The 15,051-nt window shown below is 43.5% G+C and overlaps 1 protein-coding gene across 1 annotated transcript in view; it reads left to right on the top strand.

Moving 5' to 3' along the window:
- Positions 1-15,051, top strand: part of l(2)37Cb (DEAH-box helicase 16 lethal (2) 37Cb) — a 118,219-nt gene that overhangs the window by 83,932 nt on the left and 19,236 nt on the right. The window contains exon 16 of the mRNA XM_050166553.2: positions 10,065-10,184. Coding sequence (XP_050022510.1) covers positions 10,065-10,184 — 120 coding nt within the window. The remainder of the gene's footprint in view (positions 1-10,064; positions 10,185-15,051) is intronic.

Below are 15,051 nucleotides of genomic sequence, written 5' to 3' on the forward strand. Positions count from 1 at the left end.
TTTTTTTCCACACTTCGCATCTCTAGACCGGAGTAGTTGGAGAAGTATGGGAGAGGCCTTTGCCCTGCAGTGGGCATAACCAGGCTGATGATGATGATGATGGCCGCCATTGAACTTCTTACGGATGCCAGTGGCCATGGAATTTGGGCTGTACTTGTTCAATGGCAGCGTAACGCAGAGCATGTAATTGCATATGCCAGCCGCCTCTTGTCACCCACCGAGAGGAATTTTTCAATTACCGAACGGGAGTGCCTGGCGTTAGTTTGGGCAGTTGCCAAATTCCACCCCTGCTTGTACGGCCGCACATTTTCCTTGGTTACTAGCGGGACCTGGAGAGCTTGAATAAAGTTTTTCATACCATACCATACCATACCATACCGATCACCACGCCTTGTGCTGGCTCTCCTCACTTAGACTCCACTGGACGATTAGGTAGATAGGTGCTACAGCTACAAGAATATTCATTTGCTGTTTTATACAAGCCAGGCCGTTTGCACAAGGACGCTGACTGCCTCTCCCATCATCCTGTAAACCACCTTGAATATGATGCACATGACACCAACTCTTGCATCCTGTCCATTTCTGATCTGCACGACATCCGCACTGAACAACGGTGCCATGACTGCTCGCTGGTTCTCATCGATCGTCTCAATTCTAGACATTTGGAGCCCACGCTGCGCATGTTCGTACTCCGCGATGATGTTTTCTACTGTCGCAGCTTACGCTCTGAAAGACCAGAATTTTTACTCATTGTACCACACCATCTTTGGACATCAGTTCTTGAGCAGTTGCATGACGCCCCTATAGCAGGCCACCTCGGCGTTTCACTTACTTACAACCGTGTAAGATGCCACTTCTACTGGCCAGGCCTGTACCACTCTGCGCACCGCTACGTTGCAGCCTGTGCGCTCTGTCAACGCCACAAGAAACCTGTTGTGCTGCCTGCTGGATGCTTTCACACCATCCATGTGCCCTCAGAACCATTCTTTCGCGTCAGTCTCAATCTTCTCGGCCCTTTTTTTTGACGTCGAAATCTAGCAATAAGTGAGTCGTTGTCGCGACTGATTACGTGACCCGGTACGTGATCACGCAAGCTTTGCACACAAGCTGTGCAACTGAGGTGGCAGATTTCCTTTTACGTGACAATATTCTCCATCGCGGCACACCCCAGCAGCTCCTGACTGATCACGGCCGCACCTTCTTGTCCCGAATAGTTGAAGGCCTACTTCACTCCTGTTCTGCTGAGCACAAGCTTTTGACCATGTACCACCCTCAGACAAATGGACTAACAGAGTGGCTCAATCGCACATTGCCAGAAATGCTGTCTATTTACATTTATGACGACCACAGTGATTGGGACAGCAAGTTGCCCTTCATCACCTTCGCCTATAATTTGTCCCATCACGAGACCGCTGACTTTTCACCCTTTTGCCTTCTGTTTGTCCGCCACCCTTCCTTGCCCTTTGACATACTGCTTCCTTCCTCGACCAACACTTCCACTAAATATGTTCAAGATGTCTTCACCCGGGCTCAAATGGCACGCCAGATTGCCGGCTCTCGGCTCACTCAGGCCGCGCAGAAGATCGGGTATGACAGCCAACATTGGGACGTTCGATTTCCTCCTGGCTCCATTGTCCTCCTATGGACACCATGTCGCCACGTCGGCTTGTCTGATAAGCTGCCGCCACGCTACACAGGGCCCTACATGATACTGCGTCAGCTTGGCAGTGTGCACTATGAGATCGCTCTGCTGGGCTCTCGTGTCACCATGGACGTTGTATATGTGTCCTGGCTGAAGCCTTACTTTGCCACGAGTTCACCTCCTGTATAGTTAGCGCCAAAATGGCACCTTTACTGGCGGTGGTTATGTTACGGCGCAACCAAGGGTGGCACCAGTCAGAAAAAGACGATTTGACATGTAAAGGTGGAATCGGTCTCGACAGCCATCTTGTTTATGCATCGTTGTCTCACTTGTAAGTATACTTCTGCAACATAACAATATGATGCTATTTCTTTTGGCTTTGGTTCGAATTTCACTTTTAGAAATTTTCAGATTTTGAACAAAATTAATATAAATTTGAAAACATGTATAGTCAACAGTTTCGGTTTCAGTGTGAAAGTTCCATTACAACTGACATGGCTTATTGCCAAAAGCAGTCAGAAATGAAGAATTGTGTTCAGATAAGGACAAACTAGAGGGGGTCCCGACTCTTCTTTGTTTTCAGTAAAAATTTTAATGAGGTGGGCAAATGTCTCTGTAGAAAGGAATCGAACTTAGTTTTTCGAGACGCGCCGAAGATTCCAAGAAAAAATATTGTAATTCACTAAAGGTTGAGAAGCGCATTTTTGCGACTTAGATTTAGAGGGGATTTAGAGCCGGCACGCTTGCCGACATGCAGCTTACGCCACTGTTGTTTCTGCAGGTTTTCGGCGCTTCCTGGACGGTGATCGCACATCGACCGCTTGGTGGGCGTGCGGTTAATCCGTGCTACCCCGAGCAATCTTCTGACCCATCATGGCACATATCGACAATCGACGCAAGCTCATCGCTGTACGAAGAACGCTGCAAGGCTCACTGGGATGGTTTCTTCGACCATGACGTCGACGGCAGGCTCGTCGAGCATTGCGAAACACGTGACCCGGGACTGGCCTATATAGCTGCACAGCACCTTGACTGCGTGGGATTTAGAGCCGGCACGCTTGCCGACATGCAGCTTACGCCACTGTTGTTTCTGCAGGTTTTCGGCGCTTCCTGGACGGTGATCGCACATCGACCGCTTGGTGGGCGTGCGGTTAATCCGTGCTACCCCGAGCAATCTTCTGACCCATCATGGCACATATCGACAATCGACGCAAGCTCATCGCTGTACGAAGAACGCTGCAAGGCTCACTGGGATGGTTTCTTCGACCATGACGTCGACGGCAGGCTCGTCGAGCATTGCGAAACACGTGACCCGGGACTGGCCTATATAGCTGCACAGCACCTTGACTGCGTGGGATTTAGAGCCGGCACGCTTGCCGACATGCAGCTTACGCCACTGTTGTTTCTGCAGGTTTTCGGCGCTTCCTGGACGGTGATCGCACATCGACCGCTTGGTGGGCGTGCGGTTAATCCGTGCTACCCCGAGCAATCTTCTGACCCATCATGGCACATATCGACAATCGACGCAAGCTCATCGCTGTACGAAGAACGCTGCAAGGCTCACTGGGATGGTTTCTTCGACCATGACGTCGACGGCAGGCTCGTCGAGCATTGCGAAACACGTGACCCGGGACTGGCCTATATAGCTGCACAGCACCTTGACTGCGTGGGATTTAGAGCCGGCACGCTTGCCGACATGCAGCTTACGCCACTGTTGTTTCTGCAGGTTAGTACTGTTCACCTAATTGAAACTTCTAAAGCAGTCATGGCGTTGCCGGCTCTTCCCACGCGGGCGAGTGTTGCATCTACAGCGCGAGTACAGTGCACTAGACGTGATAGACATTTTCGTTTAGTTGTGAACCGAGTTTTATGGCTCGTTTTGCTCTTGCTTCTTTCTGGCGACATTGAGCTCAACCCTGGGCCTTTTGATAAAGGCGAAATGGATTTCTTGAAGAAACTACAGGATACTATTATGAATAAGTTAGAAAACATTGATGCCAGGATAACTAGTCATGATGCCAAAATGGCTGAAATGGACAGCAAGCTTGACAAAACCCAAGACCAGATAGGAAACGTTATGAAGCTAGTACAAGAACAAGCAACTGTAATTAGGGATTTAAGCCATCAAGTAAGAATTCTGCAAAAGAAAAATGTAGACCTCGAAAACAGAAGCCGTAGATCGAACCTCGTGTTTTACGGTATAGATGACAATGATCGGTCCGAAACATGGGAACAATCCGAAGCCTTGGTTAAGGGTATCTGCGCTACAAATTTGGGAATCGAACTGAAGTCGGTTCAAAGGGCACATCGGGTTGGTCGCTTTTATGAACGGAAGAAAAGACCTATAATTGTAAATTTTTCATCCGATAAAGAAAAAATGTCCGTTTTGAAGAATGCAAGCAAGTTCAAGGGCTCCTCTTACAGTGTAGAACAGGACTTTTCATTTGAAACTCGAGCAGTGCGAAAGAAACTTTGGGAATACGGCAAAATAAAGAAGGCTGATAAGAAAAACCAGGTTAAGTTGAAGGACGATAAACTGATCATAAATGGCAGAGCGTTTACATGGGACGATGAGAAGGAAGAAGTTATTGCCCTGTCAAAACGGTGACGTACAAATGATATTCGCTCTATTTATCGCGACTTAGTTATTGCGGTGGTAAATTGCCGTAGCATAGTCAACAAGATAGATGAGTTTGCCGGATTGGTTGAGTCATTAAAAGCAGATATAGTGTTTGGTACTGAATCTTGGCTAAACCCATCCATTACTGATAGCGAGGTGTTCCCCTACAACTATACTGCTTATCGCAACGACAGGCCGGGTCATGGCGGTGGTGTTTTTATATTAGTTCATTCGTCCCTTTCGTCTTCGATGTTGAACATCGGTCATGACTCGGTCGAGTCAGTTTGGTGCACAGTTACACTGGCTAATAATCTTTCTTTTGTCACTGGAGCGTTTTATCGATCACCAAGTACGGATTTCAGTGTTTTGGAAATGCTGTACGATATCGTTTCGGAGGTATCTGGCCAAATAATACTGCTTGCGGGTGATTTTAACTTGCCCGACCTAAAGTGGGAAAACGGTACATGCGAATTAATGAATGCAAACCGTACTAATCTAGAAATGAGGAACCTGGTTGATAGCTTTGGCTTTCTTCAGTATGTCCTCGAACCCACACGAATTAATAGTACCCTAGATCTTCTCCTTTGTAATTCGCCAAATTTAGTTGGTAATGTTAATGTCATTCCAGGTATCAGTGATCATCGGGTTGTGGTTGCAGAGATCAAAACGAAAGTACAGCGCATAAAAAAGTGCATCAGCAGAAAAATTTTCTTCTTTGAAAAGGGCGATTATTCATCAATTTCTGATAAACTTCTTGATTTTCTTCCTGTTTTTGAATGCTTTGCGGAGGAACAGGAAGTACAATTTTTATGGAGCACATTTAAACAAAAGCTGTTTGACCTTACAGAGAATTTCGTACCAAGTATTGAATCGGCTAGACTCCAAAAGCGTAAGAAACCATGGATCACCTTTCGTGTATTGAGGTTAATTAAAAAACGAAGGCATGTGTTTCAAAGATATAAAAGAACAAAAACACATGCGTGTTTTAAAAGGCTACAAGAATTAACACGCGAATACAAAGACCTGTCGAAAAAAGCAAAAGAACAGTATCTTAAACGATTAAATGACAAAATGAAAACAAATCCTAAACCGTTCTGGCAATATTTGAAGGGATGTGGGTCTGACCCTGCTGGAATAAATGAAATTATTTTCAATGAACGCATTCTTTCTGACGATGCAGAAAAAGCGACATGCCTAAACAGATATTTCCAATCAGTCTTTCTTTCTCAATCTGCATGCAGCCCAAAATCATCCGATAGCAACGTTCCTCTTATGAAACCAGTCGAACTCAGTGTTAGCGGCATTGAATCTCTGCTAAGAAACCTTGATGAAAGTAAGGCTATCGGTCCTGACGGTATCTCTCCGAGAATTTTAAAACGGTGTTCTCACGCCATCTCGCTTTACCTTTATTTAATATTTCACAAGTCATTAACTACTGGTCAGATGCCACAGGACTGGAAAATTGCAAATGTAGTCCCTATTCACAAAGCGGGCTCTAAAAAAGAAGTTACTAATTATAGGCCTATCTCACTTACTTCGATTTCGTGCAAGATCATGGAACACATAATATATAAGGCTATCATGGAACATCTAACGGACAACACATTGCTTACAAACAGACAACACGGATTTCGCAAGGGGTTTTCATGCGCGACACAACTGATTGAATTTTATGATGACCTGGCGTCTGTACTTGATATGGGTGGACAAATAGACTGCATATTTCTGGACTTCCGCAAAGCATTTGATACTGTCTGCCATTCTTTACTACTTCATAAACTTCGAATGTTAAGTATAGATTCTAGTGTTTTTAGCTGGATAAAGAACTATTTGTCAAGTCGCCGTCAACGTGTGGTCCTAAATGGTACTAATTCAGATTATCTTCAGGTCACATCAGGCGTCCCGCAAGGATCAGTTCTGGGGCCTCTTCTTTTTCTTATATATATTAATGATATTACCTTAGGTATTGACTCTAACATGCGGCTCTTCGCAGATGACTGTATTGTGTATAGAAAAATCGATAATGAAGACGACGTTCTCAAACTACAGGCCGACCTAGATCGTATTTGCGAATGGTGCTCAAAGTGGAAAATGAATTTGAATACCGGAAAGTGCGTCCATGTGCGGTTTACTAAGAAGAAAAGTGTAATCGATGCCAGCTACAGTCTAATGAATCATATATTAAGTACTAAATCCAAGACTAAATATTTGGGCGTGATGCTGTCGGGCGACTGCTCTTGGCGGGCACACGTGGACTATGTAGTTGGCAAAGCGGCAGTTGCTCTGAATTACATTCAAAGAAATTTAAAATGCGCAAATTCTAACCTTAGAAGCACGGCGTACCTAACTTGTATACGACCCATTTTGGAATATGCTTGTCCCCTATGGGACCCGTCACAGATATGTCTCATAAATAAACTAGAAAAAATACAAAACAGAGCAGCCAGGTTCGTCTTGGGTAGGTACGGGAGGAGGTACAGTTGCACAGTAATGAAAACAGAGCTCAACTGGGAGTCCCTGTCGTCTCGCCGAAAGAGGCTGCGGCTAAAGCTTCTGTATGAAATCTATCACAACAAAACTGGAATTGATAGGGAAATGTACTTAAAACCGCCAAGCTATATATCGGCACGCACTGACCACCAGTGCAAAATTAGAGAATACCGGGCTAGGACGGGCCTGTATGCCAACTCTTTTTTTGTAAGAACTATCGCTCAGTGGAATGGACTGTCATGTGAACAGGTGTGCAGTGAGAATCAAGATGTATTCTTTTCATGCTTGTAACCCCCCTGCTGTAACGCTTTCGGGCTAAGCGGGGATATGTCTGAATAAAGAAAAAAAAAAAAAAAAAAACTTGCAGATTTTACAAGTTTGAAGACGTTTGAAGGTACCGAATATACCGCCAACAGTGCATCGACTCAAGCACACGCAACCTGCGACCTAGTGAAGCCCATTATCAGCCCAGTGACAAGGTGTAGGTATGGATCCCAGTGCGATGCCGTGTATTCTCCATAAAGCTCTTTTGCCGATACTTCAGCCCTCGTGAAGTACTGCATCGTACTTGCGACTTCACTTACGAAGCGAAATCTGCCGGCCGGACGTGAGTGCTCAAGACGCCGCAACCCCACGGAACTCGTACACATTGTCTGCATGATAGCTTATTATAAGACATCATGAGGAATCAAGCGAGCGTTCTGGGGGACATAAAGAATAACTGCTTCTGTGCGTGTATGCATCGCGACGATGCGTCTTAGGAGGGGGATAGTGCCATGGCAACTTGGCCATGTTCAAGTAGTGTGCCCTTCACCCTTTGCTTTGTACACCATGAGTGCCTTACCATGGCGCAGTTCAGCAAGAACAGGCAGCGTTCATCGTGGCACGAACAGCTGGGCTGGCCAAGAAATGAAGGTAGAACAGTGGCTCGAGGTCAGTTGGACGCTAGTGAAGAATTCCATTGACATGAACTATGCTAGCACATCGAATTTCAGTTGTGGACATGGATTCACCCTTAATAGCTTTGTTTTATTTACCAGTGTCTCAGAAGGTTGCTACAATATACATTACTCTTTGGCATCAGATGCTTGCTAAGCTTTAGGTATGTGGTCACACGGAAGTTGAAATTCAGACAAAGCTCAGAATATTGAACATGTAATAGTACAAACAGTGCCATTGACATTCAACCAAAATGATGAATGGAGGCATGCATCACTTTGATTATCACTAGGAAAGAAACCGTGAGATTGGTTTGAATTTTTTTTTTCCTGCTATTCTTTGTGTCACATTGTAGACTTGCATGAGGCAGTGGGTGGAGCAAGCAGTTGTTTTGTTGTTATCATTTTTGGTTGGTTTTTTTTTTTCTTTCTTTTTTATATCTTTAGTGCAAGCCGTACAGTGGCAGACAGTGCTGTCAAAACCATTGTTGAAAAGCAAAGCTGATTCACTTATCATGCTAACACGCTGGCAAGATATCCCTGGCTTAATTGTGATTTTGCTGGCAAGCCCTCTGATGACATTTATGGAGGCCCTGAACCACATTTCTTTGAAGCCTCAAAAATGTCTTGGAACGAGTATAGTACATCTCAAAAATATATCACCCCAAAAATTTTTCAGTAGGACTTGTTACAAATGTAGATACATTAAGCGCGATATTTACCTTCCCCATTTGCCCTCAATGTCTTCCGTTCTGAAGGAGCAAAGTGCCAGTGGCGGTAGAGTGGCGATGCCCTGCCTACAGCGTTATGGCAGTAGAGTGTGTCACGACACCTTGCAGCAGCTGCATTATTTATGCTAGCAGCAGACGCAACTATGCACAACTGTAAGTGGACGGCAGGCTTGGAGTGCATGCTCACATGCTCCAGCCTCGCCGTAATATGTGGTGTGCACCGGCTTTGTCCTGCACAGATAGTAAGCAAATCCAGATTGTGTGCATTGTAGCCCTCGATACAAAGCTCAGTACAGAGCACGTCTGGACAGGGGTCGCTGGGAGTCAGCATGCACTGGCATGCATCCCTTGTAGATACTAACCACCATTCCTCACGAGGCATGGCAGGCATAGCATACGTGGGGTCCGGGCTTAAGAGGAAGCTTTAGCTCGGGCCCAGCTCCGATGCGGCCCATTCAAATACATGTAAAATGCAAAAACGTTTTCCTGAGATAACCCCTGGACCGATATTAATGAAATTTACTGCATTTGAGAGATGAAGTTACATTCTAGTGACCGTTGGAAGTGTAATTTCGATTTAGGACCTTAATATTATTTAAAGAATTTTCAAAAATTCGAAAATTTGAAAAAATAGAAGCACGAAGTTTACAAATTAATAGCTCTCCGTCAAGAACAGATCTCGTGGTTCTGTAAACGGCATCCATTAGATCACTCAAAGCGGACAAATTCTGTATGTTAATTTATATATTACATGAATTTGTTACCTTGTGTACAAGGGTTTTGCAAAACCTGTATTTGCACATTATTCCATTTTTTTTTAGATTCATGTGTAACATATAAATTTTGTCCGCTTTAGATGTACTATGAGATGCAATTTGCAGAATTGTGATATCATTTTTCATTGCTCAGATACGGAGTTGTAAACTTTATAGTTTTGTTTTCTGAAAATTTGCAATTTTTGCCAATTTTTGGTAAAAAAATTGACAATGTAAATCAAAAATTAGAAACCAACAGTCACTAGATTTTAGGTTTTTCTTTTAAATGCAACAGACCTTGTCAAGTTTGGTGCAGTGGCTCCTGACAAAAACGAATTCTCCTCTTACATGTATTTAGATAGGAGCATCTGAGCTAAAGCTTCTTCTTAAGTTTTGCATAGTTCGAGGCCAGTTGAGCATTCCAGACTAATCGAAATTAGCAAGATGTGACGACTGCAACACCTGATAAAAAAATGTGGTCAAAGTTTCATTCCTACATGGACAGGCGTAGCTGAGCATGAGCAGACAATAGTCGGCTCACGCTTCTTGATTGATGTCAGCTATCGGCTAATAGCAGGGGTGTATGGGAATTCGCTAATGACAAAATATGGCAACTCTGAAACAGAAGGCTTCTGTTGAAAGAGTGTTTGAGAAAAAGGTGACTTCGCACTCTGCTTGTGAGCCCCATGTGCCGCGCACGAGTGAAAAATTTGGCAGAGATGTTCGCAGTAGCGTAAGCTATCTGCAGAATGTATTTTTTCACCAAGCTCAAGTGCTGGCTCAGGGCTCCTTTAACTGATTGGGAAATGTGATAATTGTGAATTTGTTTTAGCTTTGCATTGCTGTTTTCAAGCTTGGTGTCACTGTCGGCATGTTTTATTCTTGCAGGAGAGGACTCGCAAGCTGGGCTCCAAGATCCGGGAGCTGATGATCCTGCCAATCTATGCCAACCTGCCCACTGAGCTGCAGGCCAAAATCTTTGAACCGACACCTATAGGGGCTAGAAAGGTGCAGTTGTCTTGTTCATGTTCACTTCAGGCAAAGTTTGTCTCATCATTCCCCCTCCTTGTTAATAAGCTATTTGTGGTGAATCAGTTCTGCGGAAGCCCGCAAGGTGGAGGAAAGTATATAAAAGGGAGAAATTGGCATCCACCCGAATTCCAGCACAAAGCTACAAAGGAGGCCAATACAGGTTTCTCAGAAAGAAAGCCTCGCAATTGAAGAAAAATTTGTCCTGGCCCAGGACTCGAACCCGGGACCAACGCCTTTCCGGGGCAGTCGCTCTACCACCTGAGCTAACGAGGAGGCTAGCCGACTGCAGAGCGAGGGCGAATTAATCGACAACTTGAGGCTTTGTACCCAAGCTACAAACATAGTGGCCTTGCTCGTCACTAGAGACTGGATTATAGGCAAATGCCTGTTTCTTCCTGTGCATCAGGGCAGCATCCTTTTAGTGTATGAGCACGAATTGTTTGTCAAGAAGTGGTTTAGCACTGACTTTATAGTTCCTATAAATGCCTATTTCTTTCCTTTGTGCCTATATATTAAGGGTGGGCGAATATTCGAAGTTTAAAACGCTAATCGAATATTATACAGACTATTCGTATTAGAAAACTAACTATTCGGTATTTGCAAACATTGAAACTAACCAAATATTTCACACCAACTGAACAGTCTGGTTACTGTTCTCCGCCAGCTAAACAAAATACCACAAGTTATCAGAAGTAAAACAATGACAAAAGTTTTCAAAGCAATGCAGAAACACAATGGGTAATGCAAACTTTGTTTTCGATTTCATGGCAGAAGCATACATGACAACCTGCGATTTTTGCTTGTAGTCTGTAATTTAGTATTCTTTGTAGCCTAGTCGTGTAGCCATTTTCTATTATGCTACAGCCAAGGATGTTTTTCTTGCAATGGGCCTTTTTACATGTTTATATGGCACACAGGTCTATCAGCAGCTTTTTCTTTTGTTTCCACAACCATTAAACATTTTTGGGAAGCTTTTCTTGGCTATGAAGCGAAGGCTATGAAATAGGGGTCTGCGAATACGGAATAGTAGATTTTGAATCGAATGGAATCGAGAAGAAAAAGCCGAATATCAAATCGAATATCCGAAAGTTTTTCACAAAATTTAATGCTTACAAATTTTAGGCAAGAAAATATGGCGCTGCATATACTTGGGAGTCTCCTAGTATTGCATAACAAGAATTTTCCAAGCTATCAGTAACATAGGTACACAGAAATCAAGACATACAGTTTATTTATTTATTTATTTATTTATTTATTTATTTATTTATTTATTTATTTATTTATCACAATACCCACAGCGCCCGTAGGGATTACAGCGGGGGAGGTGAAGGAAACAAAAAATGAATAAATAAAGCAGGCAAAACAAAACATGTACCCAGAACACTTTCATACTCACACATACACACAAAAACACTCTCTTACTTCAGTGGGCGTATAGAGTTTGAAAATATATCATTTGAGAGAATCGTTGCGACATCGGATGGTAGCTTGTTCCATTGGCTTATGGTTCTGGGGAAAAATGACATTTTAAATGCTTCAGTTTTGCAGGCTATTTCTTTAACCTTATTTTCATGGTCTAGCTATTGAGAAACGTAACCAGGCTTGGAAAAATATTTCCCGGGATCTGTACCTGTTCGGTCTACTCTTATGAAAGAGAACACCAAATTAGTGTGCCAGCACTTTACTGCTCAGTTCTGGTATATAAAGGTCTGGAAATTTTTTTTTTTTTTTTTATCGAAAGAATTCCTGTTGAATAGAATCAAGTGTTTCATTTTTCTTCCTCTAAAACTAACGAATTAGTGATGCTCTCTTTGCTGAATTCCAATGAAGTTCTCAGTTTAACAGTGGACCTGTATTTTGCATCAATCTTTTATTTATTGCATAGAAAGTTTTGCTTTTCAGTTTTTCTATAAAATGCAGAAAGGCCATCACAACTTTACAGCAGGTTATCAGAAGGCCAATCTTAGCGACAGACGAAAGGACCGCGCATCATGTAACTCATGTTGCGGGCACCAACAGTAAAGAGCAGGCACTGTCGGCTCCATTTCATTGTCAGGTTTGGTGTGATTTGCCGCCTGTCAAAGATTCTACAATCTGCAAGAATTATACAATCTACAACCCCCCCCCCCCCCCCATCGTTCATCTGCTGTCCGCGAAAATGCATGCAACCGGCCATATGTCACTTTCTCTGCCACCGTATAAATCCAAAGCTATTCTTGTGACTGGTTGTTCGAAGCTACAAAAAGAGATTGATATGTGTCTACAAGCGGCGGCGAGAATGAGAGGTTGCCATATGGTCTGTCGCAAAGATGGTGGCAGTGAACAACTTTAAACTCATGCACTCACTTCCCCGTGCACTTGCTTTTGTGTTCAAGGTGGTTTGTTGGCTTTCCCGGTATCGTGTGGCTGCTGCGCATAGATCTGCACTGATTCAGCATGAAAGTGTAACTTCTTTCGTCGATGCCCTGTGAAGCAGCGCCGATTAGGCCTAATGGCCTAGGCAGTGCAGCCATGTCAAAAATTTGCCATTGGCTGATGGAGTAAGGTGTGGCAAGCCATCGGGGAATGCTTGCCACTAATGTTTATACGAGTGGGTCATCATGTGATTGGTCCTGAGGTCATGCATGCGGATTAGATTGATTACTGTTGAAGCCGCGTGAAGTTTGCACCGCATATCCAACATGATCTGCATGCCGATCACCAGCTAATAAGCCCTGTCTTCTTACTTTAGGAAAGATGCTGGTTATGTTGCCGTTCCCTCTGTCCATGTCACATTATTATTTTGGTCGGTCCTGTTGAACCTGGTGAACCTTGTACTGACAGAGGCGGCCCCGGCCAACGTGGTGCCGTTCTGCGAATTGCGTTATTCTGGCACTATGTGTGCGATCCCCACATCAGGCCAACGTCAGGGAGCACTTGCAGTAACAAAATGCGATACCGTGTCAGCCGGGACGGCCCATTCGCATTGCACTCGGCGCTTCTTTTGCACTGAAAACAAATTGAAATGATCGCTTGGACGGCATCAAGCACGAGGGGCTCCATGGCACACGCTACATATGGTAATGCGCAAGTCTGTACATCAAATATATCTAAAAATCGAGTAGTAGACATTTGATTTGCAAATTGAATTATTTAAACATTCACTGTTCGGTTCGATTCGGTGATATTTGATGTTTGCACAACCCTACTATGGAACCAAAGCGTGCCTCATTCACCACTGCTAGAAGTAGTCCCGCAGTTTTGTTCGTGTTTTCTTGCGTGGGAAATACGAAACAATATTTTTCGCTTTTTACAGCACCTAACTTGATCTGATACATAAAATTCACCAGTGAGAGTCTGGTATTTTATTGTATTTTTAGTTTGCCTTCTTGAGTTTTCGGGCACCGGAGACCGTCACATGTTTTATGCATTCCGCAAAGGCAAAATGGTGCCCACGTCTTCTGGTGAGTGTTCGTCGCTTGCTGTGCTGCCAGTCAACTCCCTTGAGAGGCTGTTGACTAACTTCAGCAACAAAAGACTCTCAAAACACTCAGAACAAGCGTTTGCAGCATCTATGCAGAAACCAAGAGAACTAATCTGGAAATCGCAATCATTGGCACAAACTACAAGCAAGTGAGCGAGCTGACTGCGGTGCTGGCTCTACCGATGCCAGCATCAGTTGTGCAAGTCCCAACTGATGCTGAGGTCATATGACCGCTTTGAAGCTCCAACACAAGCTGCGTTGCTCGGTGTTTGAAACTGGGTACATATCGGATGTGTATAAACATTGATTGATTCATGCGGAGTTAATTGTCTTTTCCGTTACTAAAGTAAAGAAGTTGTGCGAGGTCAAAGAAACTGAAACAAATGCCAAGCACGCCCAGACTACATTGTGTACGAATACAGTCATGTGCAGAAGCTCTGCCCCCCGTAGCTTTTACTTCATAGCCAAGAACAGTTGTGCATGAGTATAATCATACAGCAGCCATTCATTCTGAAAGCCTGTTGGTAACCAGGCTCTGAAGATGTTTAGAGGCTTTTGTGCAGTTATTTTAATTACAATTAGTGATATTGCTCTTAAAACTTATCCTAATATCCCGTGATAGTTTTTTTTTTTCTTGTCTAGTCAGTACACGCATGGTATCTAATGATGCCAAAATTAATATTTCTGCTGTAAAATGTCAGTATATGCGTCTGCATTTGACTATTTGATACTCAATACTTACTATTCGATTCGTATTCGAAAAAGTTTATATTCGCCCACCCTCTACTATAGTATATGTGTATTTCTAAGGCAAAAGCCTTAAGTGGCTCATTGCAATCGCTCATACCATAAAAAAGTGGGTTCCAGTCCAGTGATGCAAAAAAAGCAGTGATTCAAAAAATATCATCAGGAATGCCTCATATCTATGTAAGCAAGAAAATATGCAGTGGCTGAATATGAATGAAGCAAAAGAAAGAAAGAAGGAAAGAAAGAGAGAGAGAAGAAAACAAAAGAACCTTTAGGTATGGGTGGGCAAATATAAAAATTTTCTAGTACAAATTGAATATGAATACGTACTTAGAATCGAATATCGAATTGAATATCGAATAATGATATGCACATGCATTTATTAGCAAGTTGGTTTATTTGAACAAGTTGGAACATTGCAGTTACATTGTCATTGGTAAAAAAATTCAACTAGTAAGCCATTATTCTAAAAGATTGTGTATTTGGCTCATGTTAGCTTTGGAAAATTGAATAATTTCTGCTAGTTGTCTGTTCTCACCAACCTGTGCCTTATTATAGACCTTTTCATCGGGCGAGGAGGAAAGGGCGCGCGGAGAGCCTTTCCTCCTCTCTGGCTTGGGCGATCCGGTGCGG

The sequence above is a fragment of the Dermacentor andersoni genome, chromosome 1 (genome assembly GCF_023375885.2).
Source record: "Dermacentor andersoni chromosome 1, qqDerAnde1_hic_scaffold, whole genome shotgun sequence".
NCBI lineage: Eukaryota > Metazoa > Arthropoda > Arachnida > Ixodida > Ixodidae > Dermacentor > Dermacentor andersoni.